At 46.0% G+C, this 12,119-nt stretch overlaps 1 protein-coding gene and 1 non-coding gene across 2 annotated transcripts; both read right to left on the bottom strand.

Moving 5' to 3' along the window:
• Positions 1-611: 611 nt before the first annotated feature.
• Positions 612-1,556, bottom strand: LOC133750450 (eukaryotic initiation factor 4A-I-like; the record flags this gene model as incomplete). The annotated part of the gene is given in 2 exon segments (XM_062180055.1): positions 612-1,253; positions 1,256-1,556. Coding segments are annotated over 2 exon segments (903 nt in total), but the record flags the coding sequence as incomplete, so codon positions are not given.
• A 285-nt stretch (positions 1,557-1,841) lies between these two features.
• LOC133751147 (small nucleolar RNA SNORA48) lies at positions 1,842-1,986 on the bottom strand. The gene has a single exon (XR_009864779.1). It is a non-coding gene; the product is annotated as a small nucleolar RNA SNORA48 (small nucleolar RNA).
• Between the last annotated feature and the right edge of the window lie 10,133 nt (positions 1,987-12,119).

Raw genomic sequence — 12,119 nt, 5'->3', positions numbered from 1 at the left:
CTGCATTTCATGTGTGTTCCTTCCAACTCATTGCAAAGGATACCCCTAAAGTATCCTGGAGAACCCTGTCTGTTCAATCAGATCTTTGTCATCACCTACATTCTTATCTGTCTTTAATTTTTTTTTTTGGCAGTTTCCAAGTTATTTTATTCAGAATTTCGTGTTTGCTTCCTGAATCAATAAATACTATACAAAACAATGTAAAAATGGCTACCATTTTCTCTCCCCTGCTCCCCCAGCTGGGCTCAATCACTGGGCAACCTCACTAGGGGCTGCTCCTTGCATGTTTGGTCCGGCACATGAGGTTGAGTGACTTGTTTTCGGCCCCTGAATCAAGTTCGGAGGAATTCAGCTGGGGTGGGAGAGCCTCTGGGACCTGGAGGTAACTAGGTTAGGGAAATGGATTAGTGTTGTTTTTTTTTTTTTTGGGAGGAGACGGCGCCTGGGGCAAGAGCCTACCCCAAAGAAAAGGGTTTCTAAAATGGTCACGGTTCCTTCTTTTGCCTCAAAAAGTGACATTTATTCAAAGAAAAAAAAAAAGAAAAAAATGACAAGATGTCCATCCCTTGGCTTCCTCCCCTCTCCCCTCCTGCTGCTCCTCAACCCTGAGGACTGAACCCCAGCTGGGGCTAGGTGGCAGGACAGCCCCTCTCAGATGAGGTCAGCAACATTGAGGGGCATCTCCCCAATGGAGGTGTTGTAGAAGGTCTCGATGTCTCGGAGAGTCCGCTTATCTTCTTCTGTCACCATGTTAATAGCCACACCTTTACGACCAAAGCGTCCACCACGGCCAATTCTGTGAATATAGTTTTCCCTGTTGGTGGGAAGGTCATAGTTGATGACTAAAGAAACTTGTTGTACATCAATGCCTCTGGCCAGCAGGTCAGTGGTAATCAGTACTCGGCTAGAGCCAGAGCGGAACTCCCTCATGATCACATCTCGCTCCTTTTGGTCCATATCTCCATGCATGGCAGAGACGGTGAAGTCCCAGGCGTGCATCTTCTCAGTGAGCCAATCGACCTTCCTTCCAGTGTTGATGAAGATGACAGCCTGGGTTATGGTCAGGGTTTCATACAAGTCGCACAGTGTGTCCAGCTTCCACTCCTCGTGCTCCACGTTGATGTAGAACTGGCGGATACCCTCCAGGGTCAGCTCCTCCTTCTTGACGAGGACCCGGATGGGGTCCCTCATGAACTTCTTGGTCACCTCGAGCACGTCGGATGGCATTGTGGCTGACAACAAAACCACCTGGTGTTGCTGTTGAGCTTCTGGAAGATGTCATAGATCTGGTCCTTGAATCCACGGCTTAACATTTCATCAGCTTCGTCCAGTACAAACATCTTGATGTACTTGGGAGACAGGTATCTCCAGTTAAGCATGTCGAACACGCGGCCAGAGGTGCCCACGATGATGTGGGGAGCTTCCATTTGCAGCTTCTGCACCTCAGCACACACATTGGTGCCCCCAATGCAGGCATGACAGGACGCACCCATGTAATCTCCTAATGCCATGACCACCTTTTGTATCTGAACCAGAGAAAGGTGGATGTGCAACTGTTAGCTACAACCGTGGCAGGTCCCATCTCGCTTTTCCATGGATTCGGTCTTCCCAACAACCATGATACATGCAACTGAACCCTCAGCTTCTGAAAACTGTGGTCCATTTATTTACCTCCTTCATAGCCAGTTTAAAGAGCCACATGACACACACACATGGTCAACTGCACCCTTGCCCCCAAACACAAGCCACACGACCGGTTCAGTCTTAAGAGGCTTACTGTCACTTCTTGGTTACACTATCTGTGCCCGGTTCCCATCAGAATGATCACTTCTACCATTAGGGTTTGTGCCCTAGGCATGAAACAGCTCTGGCCACCAATACAGGCATCAAGCTAGGATGAACAAAGGACTGCGCATCTGCTCTGCCCCTGACTGATATAAGAGCAGCACCACGAACGAGGTGTCTCTTTGCCCATTGCCAGGGGTGGTCTGTCTTTAAATTTGAATCACTTTAACTATTCAATTTTTCTGATTATGAACTTCCATAATCTCATAGACTAGCTACCACAACTCAACTTCACTTATTTCACTATTTCACCTCCTTAGGAAACAGCATTCACTTTCAAATCACCTTCACATTATCCATGCCACAATATCATCTTAATCCCCCTCTATCCAGCAGTCTGCTCATTGAATACCCTCACCCTCTACTTCAAAGAAAAGACAAAGAAAACTGTGATATAGGTTTCTGTACCTTCTTTATTCTGCAGCTTAAAATATTTCTAAAAAATTTTTTGGATCACCCTTTATGATTTCAACTTATCTTTGCATTCAAATGTGGCCTTTCTCAAAGTTATCAATAACAGGTGAAAAACTAGACAACCATTGTTACTTGGCTTGGCTCTTTTACTCAGAATTCATCAAAAGGAATTGTTTTGAAGTACAGCAGGTTAACCTGCTGCTTGAGACATCAGCATCCCATATCAGAACCTCTTGAAATCCTGGATGCTCCACTTCCAATACAGCTTCCTGTTGATGTGCCTGGGAAAGCAGGGGAAGATGGCTCAAGTGCTTGGGCTCCTGACACTCAAATGAGAGACACAAATGGAGTTCCAAGCTCCTGGCTTCAGACTGGCCCAGTCCCAGCCATTGTGACCATTTGGTGAGTGAACCAGCAGGTAGAAGATCCCTCTCTCTGTATTTCCCCCTCTCTCTGTAACTCTTTCCAAAAACCAATTTTTTTTCAAAAATATAAAAAAGCCTGTAAAGTCTATTTTAACTGAGTGTGCTCTTTAGAAAAGATTGCCTTAATGATATTTCACATTGCCACTGTTTTTCTCTCTTAGAGAGAGAAGTTAAGAAGTTAAGTAGAGTTTAGGGAATTTATCAGTCATTTTTCAGCTCTGATGAATATGACCCTGCCCTGTTCTCTAGGAGATCCTGTGGTTTAGCACAGAAATAATCAGGGTGCCTTATAGTACAGGATGTGTTCTTGTTAGATTCCCCTCACCTTGGCATCTGTGCAAGGATGCCAACGCCCCCTACACACCCACCTAGGATATCAGCCTATTAAATCATAATGTGATTTTAATAAAAGGAGTTGCACTATTATTTAAAATGCTACCCAAAAAATGCCGCAAAATAAACTCTTGAACTCAACTCAATATTTATCAGAGCACCAATTAAGAAAGCCCCCATGGAAGATTCCTTAGTGTTCTTTTTGATTTTGGAAATTTCAAAAATATATCGCTGGACAAAACCAAGTCACTAGATGGCTTGGGTGATTAAGGAACTAGAGGGTGTCGCACAGATTCCTGCTACATTGCTTTCCCCTCAATTATGCTTTGATGGAGAAGCTTCAGAGTTTATCAGCAACCATCACTAAATACAGACAAAAGGTGTTACTAAGGATGTTGTTTTTCAGATCACAAATATCCTCTTCGTAAGGACCTCAGAGATAAATTCCAATTGGAACTATGTGCCAAGGCTATTTGTCGTCTTTTGGAGAAAGTGGTTTGTTTTTATTTCACGGGCATTGTGAGCAGTGGAAAGCTGGTAAGCGTTTCTTAAACAGCAGAAGTCAAAGATCTCAGCATCTCTGGAATGGCGGCCATGAGGGATTGTATTCCAACCTTACCCTGAGTTCTACTGCACATCCTCTCTCTTGTCTTTCTATGAATGTTCGCTGTACTTTGGAGTTGTACTTCTTTGTGGTATTGAATGTTCTGTCGGAAGTCACTGGGAATACTTTCCGGAAAAGATGAAGCCATTGGTAAATAAAAACTGTTCTTGACTTCTAGTGTCTTTGAAATGTTGCACTACTTGTTATGCTTTTAAAGACCACCACTAAGGAATACCCATGAAAAAGGTGGCAAAGGAAATCAGAACTGTTTTGTTTTGACCAGAAGTCCAAAAGCTTTTTTTTTTTTTTAAAGATTTAGTTATTTATTTGAAAGTCAGAGTTACACAGAGAGAGGAGAGGCAGAGAGAGAGAGAGAGAGGTCTTCCATCCGATGGTTCACTCCCCAATTGGCCGCAATGACCGGAGCTGCGCCAATCCGAAGCCGGGAGCCAGGAGTTTTTCTGGGTCTCCCACACAGGTGCAGGAGCCCAAGTACCTGGGCCATCTTCCATTGCTTTCCCAGGCCATAGCAGAGAGCTGGATTGCAAGAGGAGCAGCCAGGACTAGAACCGGCGCCCATATGGGATGCCGGCACTTCAGGCCAGGGCGTTAACCCACTGGGCCACAGCGGTGGCCCCAGAAGTCCAAACTCTTATTTAGCACCTTGCAGGACTGGAAAGAAAGACACTTTGTTGAAGAAAGAAAGGCAAAGCTGGTTCTTGGGAATCTTCCTCTGGGGAATTCTTCCCCTGTACTTAGAATTGACCGAAGCTATGTTCACACTAACATGCACGATGCATGGCTTAGATTTTCATTGTGTTTTGGCCGAAAATATATTATGAATCTACGAATGACTTTGTCCCGGTGAGCAGAACTTGCCCAGAAAAAAATAAAGTTCTGAATTATTAAATCAATCTCCCAAAGCACCATAGAGAAGCTGAACTGGAAGAGACTAGGATGCTTCCCCTCGGGGTCTCCGAAGGCGATGAGCACCCTCAAATCTAAAGGAACAGTCTCCACAGTGGGGCACGAGGGAAGCTGGCTTTATTCTGATAGGGCAGAGAGGCGAGGACAGAAACCATGAACCTTCTGGGGCCGGCGCCGTGGCTCACTGGGTTAATCCTCTGTCTTGCGGCACTGGCATCCCATATGGGCACTGGGTTCTAGTCACAGATGCTCTTCTTAGAGTCCAGCTCTCTGCTGTGGCCCAGGAAGACAGTGGAGGATGGCCCAGGTGCTTGGGCCCTGCACCTGCTCCTGGCTTCGGATCAGCCGTAGCTCTGGCTACAGCGGCCATTTGGGGAATGAACCAATGGAAGGAAGACCTTTCTCTCTGTCTCTTTCTCTCACTGTCTAACTATCTGTAAAAAAACAAAAACAAAAACAAAAAACACAAAACAAGAAAAACCATGAACCTACTTCAGAACTATGAATGACGTGCCTGGCACGTTGTCCATCTTCTGAGGACAAAACCTTGAGATGAATCAATATTCCCTTTCATTTTTTCCACACAACCTACTCGTGCTTCAGAAGCGTCTCTGATATCTCATCTGCTTTCAACCACAGCCACTAGAAGAGAGACAGCGCGCTCCATTGGCATGTCGCTGATGTATTTTCCTTACTGTATCCCCAATGTTTACAGACTGCTAACTGAGGGGATCACAGAGATGAGCTGGGGGGATGAAAATAAAACATCGTCATTGTCATTGGTGCCCAGAAGACATTCTGTGTGAGCAACTCAAACCGCCCTGAGATGCAGGAAGGAAGATTCCGAAACACAAGTAGCATGGGACATGCACTGGGCATCCCTCCAGTACACTACAGGGGTGCCAGGGCAGTGGAGGTTGGATTTGAATGGTAGTTTTGTCACCTGCTTTGTGACTTCGGCTAAGTTCATTTAACTCTCCAATTCATCGCACCATCAACTACAAGATAAGAACAGTAAGAGTGTCTGACTTATTTGGTTTATCTATAGTTAAGAATGTATATAAAGGTACAGAAATGTACTCAAATGTGCAGTGGAACAGTGTCTGACCTGTATTAAGTATGCTGTAGGTATCTGTTGCTATAATATTGAGAAGTTATCTTTTGTTTTAAAGATTTGTTTATGGCCGGCACCGCGGCTCACTTGGCTAATCCTCTGCCTGCGGCGCTGGCACCCCGGGTTCTAGTCCCGGTTGGGGCGCCGGATTCTATCCCGGTTGCCCCTCTTCCAGGCCAGCTCTCTGCTATGGCCCGGGAAGGCAGTGGAGGATGGCCCAAGTGCTTGGGCCCTGCACCCGCATGGGAGACCAGGAGAAGCACCTGGCTCCTGGCTTCGGATAGGTGCAGCACGCTGCCCGTAGCGGCCATTTAGGGGGTGAACCAACGGAAGGAAGACCTTTCTCTTTGTCTCTCTCTCATACTGTCTAACTCTGCCTGTCAAAAAAAAAAAAGATTTATTTATTTGTTTGAAAGTCAGAGTTACACAGAGAGAGAAGGAGAGGCAGAGAGAGAGAGAGGTCACTCCCCAAGTGGCCACCTTGACTGGAGTGCACCAATCCAAAGCCAGGAGCCAGGAGCTTCTTCTGGGTCTCCCACAAGGGTGCAGGGGCCCAAGGGTTTGGGCCATCTTCTACTGCTTTCCCAGGCCATAGCAGAGAGCTGGATCGGAAGTGGAGCAGCTGGGATTAGAACCGGCGCCCATATGGGATGCTGGCACTGCAGGCCGCCGGGCGGCTTTACCCGCTACGCCCCAGCGCCAGCCCCTGAGAAGTTATCTTTTATTTCTTCTCACAAACGAGTAACTGAGACTAAGGGAGCAGCCACAATGGCTCAAGTTCCCCATGCAGCCTGTGATCTCGCATTACGTATGCAAGTGCACGCACTCACACATGCATAAACCCGCATTCGTTATGGATGCCGGTTAATCCTCTGCTTCAACAACGGTGATATCCCCGGCCCCGTATCCTTGTTCCACGAAACTCTGAATGTTGGCAAGCTCTTTTGCCTGAAGGACTTCCCTGCACATGCTGACTCTCTCTTTCTTGACTCCCAAAGCACAGCAGACGTAAGCTAACAGGAACCAACTTCAGAAGAACAGGAGCTGGGGGAGTTCAGACTTCTAAGACTAACTCTCTCCTTTCGTGGTGTGCGGTTTCCAGTGTTCCAATACAACATCATCCAGAAGACGTGATAGCGAGGACAGAGTACAGACTCCAGAATGAACCCTAAATACCAGGAAGGCCTTAGGGAATTACTGGGCGATATGAGCAGAGGCCAGAGCACCTGCGGAGTTAAGGGCAAAAGACAGCGGTGTGCGGCTTTGCCAAAGTTACTTAATCCCTAACAGCGAGTAAACTGTTTAGAAATGAAATAAAAGCACATGAAACACATGCATTAAAAAATATTTCCATTATACTTTTAAAAATCTGTATTTAAAAATTGTAATGGAAACATAAAAATGGTGCATACTCATGGGGTACCGTGTGCTGTTTTGACACATGTATGCATTGATCAACGTAATTACATCTACCTTCTCAAACACTTCACATTTCTTTATGGGGAAAGCATTCAAAATTGCATCACCTGGCATTTTTTTTTTAAATAGAGAAATCTATGTTAATAATAGTCATTAAATTGTAGTTGGGTAGGAATATCAAGTTCTGGAGCTCTGTTGCCTGGTGAGGTGACTCTGCTGCTAATAGTTATCCCTATTCCTGTGTTTGTGCTGTCACTGACGCAAGCAAGCCCCACCTACTTCCTGGCATTTCCCGCAACGACTGTACCTTTCTCACTAAATTGTGTTTCTGTGGTTTTGTTCTCTCTTTCTTATTCTCAATGTCAGGATCATCCGCACTCTGGGGCCTTTCAGTTTGTTGTTCCTCTGCCTTCTTCGCCATGTCAGGTCTCAGCTACCTGGTCCCTGAGCATCTCTCTAGGAAGCCCCTGCAGCACCTGTTCTATCACAACCTCCCTGTTGTTGCCTTTCTTGTCCTCCTAGAAACCTGTAAGCCGATATTTCAGGGTGTGCTCGTGCATTCCACTCTTTTCCTGTAGAAACGTGGCCTCTCTAAAGACCTGAAGGGCCGTTTCACATTTTGTTGTACACAGCCTGCTCTGCTGCTATTGTGCAACCTGGAGTACAGTGGAATCCCAACACAGAAGAAAAATTACTATTTGTTGAGTCTTTCCATACTTGCATGATTCTAAAAGTTTTTTCATAGTAACTTCATCCCCACCATTACACAAGGAGTTGTTTGTTGTCATCATCTTCATCACCGTCATCATCATCATTTCAGGGATGAAGGAATGGCTCACACTTCCTCAAAGTTGCACGCTGCCGCAGAGTGGCGTAGCTGAAATTCTGACTCAAGAAGTTTTGCTTCCAGGGGCAGGCATTCAACACAGCGGCTGGGACTCCTGCTTCCTACATTGTAGTGCCCGGGTTCAAGTTCTGGCTCCACTTCTGATCCAGGTTCCTGATAATAATTCCCTGGAAGGCAGCAGGCCATGGTCCAAGTATGTAGGTCCCTACCAACCACATGGGAGACCCAAATGGAGTTCCTAGGTCCTGGCTTCAGCCTGGTCCAGCCCTGACTTCTGCAGGCATGTGGGGGAGTGGATCAGCAGATGGAATTTCTCTCTCTCTCTTATTTTCAAATTAGCTAATTAGTTAACTCATTAACAAAAAATACGTTTAGTCCCAGAGCCCAAGCTTTTCTCCATATTCGTATGCATGAGCATCCTGATATCAGGAATGAATGAATGAGTATACCAAGGATGAATGGGTGTTCCAAGTGATGGATGGCTTTTTCCGAATTTCAGCTACTATGGACTGAACATTTCATCTACCTCAAAGTGTTGTGTTGAAATCTTAACCCCCAACATGATGACATCAGAAAGTAGGGCTTTTGGTGGGAGGTAGTTAAGTGATGAAGGAGAGGCCCTCGTACAGGGGATTACTGTGCTCGTTTCAAAGGATCCCAAACAGCCCTCTTGTTTGTTTGTTTGGGTTTTTTTTTCAACCATGAGGATTCAAGAAGTTGGCAGTCTGCAGTGTGGAAAAGGCCCTCACCAGGATCCAACCCTACTTGCACTCTGATCTTGACTTCCAATCTCCAGAACTGTGAGTGATGAATTTGGTTTGTTTATAAACCATCCAGTCTACGGTGCTTTGTTCTGGCAGCCCAAGCTGGGGCTCCAGCCACGCTTATGTGAGCTTAAAACAAACAAACAAACAAAAAAACCCTCATTTTAAAAAACTGACCTGGGAAGACTCAGGCACCAAGCAATTCTAAGGCTTTAAGTAGTTCTTCTGCTCTCCTGGAATGGCATACGCACCACAGTGCACCCAATCACCAGGGCCAAACCAACATCTGTGATGAGACAGGTTGGAATTCCTGTAAAGACGTTGCAGTGTTAATGACTGGGCAGGAATCCTCTGGGTTCTACTACTGACAAGGTAATATTGCATTCCCATACCCTCGGTCCTGGGAAATTCTCAGACTTTGTTCCTCAACTCTGCAGATGGAGGGCGGCGGGGAGTAGAAAGTCAGAAACTATCTCCCACTCGGGTTTCTGATTTCTTCCTTCACCTCCTAGATAGCCTCTGAACACTACTGGATTCAAAGACCATGTGAGCTCTTGTGTCCATGGGTAGAGCAGTCAGCTTCGTCCCCTCATCCAGACTCCAACCTGTGTGTCTCGCAGAACGCAGATGCGAGCCCTGTGAGTGGGCATCTGGAGGATTATCCCCTTTCACGTTCAGGTCTTGACAATTTTATTCCAGTGGTGTCACCCTTATTGATTACTTGTCTACTCTATGCATAATGATAATACTAATACCGTACATTTATACAGTCCTCGTAAACCTTCAAGCTTGCAAAGAACCTTGAAGGTCATCAACTCTAACACAATCCGCCCTGGTCACCCTCAGCATTGATTTTGTCTTTAGCTGGAGAGAGGCAACAGGAATGACTCACCCCGGGTACCATGAGAATACACAGCAGAGCAGACACTCTGAAGGTCCCTTGTAAGAAGACACAATGTGATTGATATGACAACCTGCTTGACTGTACTTGGTATGGGATGGTTAGCTTTTGCTAGGTAACAAATCATTTCAAAGCACAGTGAGTTAACACAGCACTTTTATTTAGTCCACAATACTGTGGACTGGCAAATTGGGTTGAGCCCAGTGAAGTGGTTCTTTGGGTCTCAGTGGGGCTCTTATCTATGGCCTGCTACTGGGTAAGCTGGGAGCTGGCTAGCCTGGGATGGGTTCAGCTGGCACGGTTCTTCTCTAAGGGCTAGTCTAGGCTCTCAAATGGTAACTGATAGAGTCCTATCAGGCCTCCTCCTGATATCTAGGCTCAGAATCGGCATAGCAATGCATCTAGTATGTTCTACTTTTTATTTATAAAACTTTGTTTTCTTTATTTGAAAGGCTGAGAGATAGATGGACAGGGAGACGTAGACAGATTCCCCATCTACTGGTTCACTCCCTGAGTGCTTACAGCAGCCAAGACTGGGTTATGCTGAAGAGAGTTAGTAACTCAATGTGAGTCTCTCACATGGGTGACAGGGACTCAAGTACCCACGCCATCATCACCTGCTGTCTTGCATGGTGGGATTTAGCAGGGATCTGGAAACAGGAGTGCAGGCAGCACTTGAATCCATGCACTCCAGTGTGGGATGCTGAAGTCTCAAGCAGTAGCTGGACTGTTGGGCCCAAAACACACCCCTTGCTGCATTGTATTGACCCAAACAAATCACAGTGAAAGTCAGGTTCAAGAGCAAAAAGTACAAACTGCATCTCCCGATGGAGAGGGCTATAAAGTCCTCTGCTGAAAGGATAAGACAAAGACGTTGATGCTTCTCTTACTACAGACACGTGGAAATAACTGATCCCTGATAGTGTCTCACTCTTCCCAAACGTCTCTCACCTCTTTTCTCCTTTCATCAAAATGCAGTCCTAAAGCAAGGAGGAGGAGTTATCGTCACGTTCTGCCATGTCTCAGAAAGCCAAGAGGCAGAGAGCTTCAGTGGGAACCCGAAGAGGGGCTCTCTGGCCACTGCACCATTCTCTGCTCAGCTGGGCCTGCTTGCCGCTGCACCTGGCTGCTTCACGTAACATGACGGACTCTAGAGAGCTGTAGTGAGGGGGAAGAGGTGTAGGAGTGCTTCCACGGAACAGGCCTCTAACACCCTAATTGCACCTTAGCTGGTCACTTGTCGGGGAGGCCAAGTTGGTGTTCCGTGACCGCTTTTACTCACTGAATAGCTTCTCAAAGCATTTTCCGTCCCTCAGCTCAGTGCTCCCAAAAATTTCCTCCACAATTTCACATTGCTACCACTGGGTAGGATTTTTAAAATGTCTTAGGCTTTGCACAGATATTATTCCATTTAATCTTAACAATTTTGTATTATTATCCACAATTCACAGATCTGTAAGTCAGGACACCTGTGGTTACAAGGAAAGAAATCTAACGTCAAGGGGTTTAAGCAGAACAACAACAAAAATGGAACGTATTGGCTCGTGTAGTTAGAACAGAGATCTTCGCACTTCAGTGGTGCCCTCAAGTGGAAAGCCGCCCACCCCCTCATTTCAAGTCTGCTCCCCTCGGTATTGATTTTATCCACAGATGGGATCCTCCCTCATGATGCTGCTACAAGCTCCCAGTTCAAAACCTAAGAGGTTAGGAAACCAGCAGAATGCAGCATCTTACTACTGGCAGGCCTAGTAACGTTCCAAGGAGGATCTTCACTGGACTGGTCCAAGCCAGGTTTCCATGCCTGAACCAATCAATACAGTCAACGGTATACGAGCTCTAACTGGTTAGAGTTGGATCATAGGCCTGATATTGGTGCAGTGGGCAAGGCCAGCCCTTGGAAAACACATGAGAAATGTTTGTACAAAGTCAACATCAGTTCCCAGAAGAAGGGGTTGCCAGGAAGAGGCATGGATGCTGGGCAGAAAGACAAGAACCTACTCACATTAGTCAACAAAAGAGTCATGTGAATGAAGCAGTTTCTTTAAGATGCCTTAAGTACTGCATGTTTGGTCCGAATCTAGAACCTGTGCTTTGTTCACTATGCCCAAGTGCTGTTTCCCACAGCCCTCCATAATGCCCTGATCATTCATTCAAATGAAACAGGTAGGAGGTGAGCATTGGGCCTAGTGGTTAGTATGCCGCTTGGGATGCCTTCTTCCTGCTAATACACACCCTGGAGGCAGCAATGAGGACCCAAGTAATTGGGTTCCTGTCACCCATGTGGGAGACTCAGATGCAATTGCATATCCTAGCTTCAGGTTGGCCCAGCCCTAGCTGTTGTGTGCATTTGGAGAGTGAACCAGAACATGGAAGAACTAACTCTCTCTCTCTCTCTCTCTCTCTCTCTCTCTGTTTTTCTGTCTCTATGTGTGCTTGCCTTTCAAATAAATTTTAAATTATTGTAAATAGCACAACAGCAATATTGATAATAGTGGCAGTAATAATAATCATGGTAATAGCAATATA

Source organism: Lepus europaeus, chromosome 21 (genome assembly GCF_033115175.1).
Source record: "Lepus europaeus isolate LE1 chromosome 21, mLepTim1.pri, whole genome shotgun sequence".
NCBI classification, from domain to species: Eukaryota; Metazoa; Chordata; class Mammalia; order Lagomorpha; family Leporidae; genus Lepus; species Lepus europaeus.
This window is presented reverse-complemented; position numbering and strand designations above follow the sequence as displayed.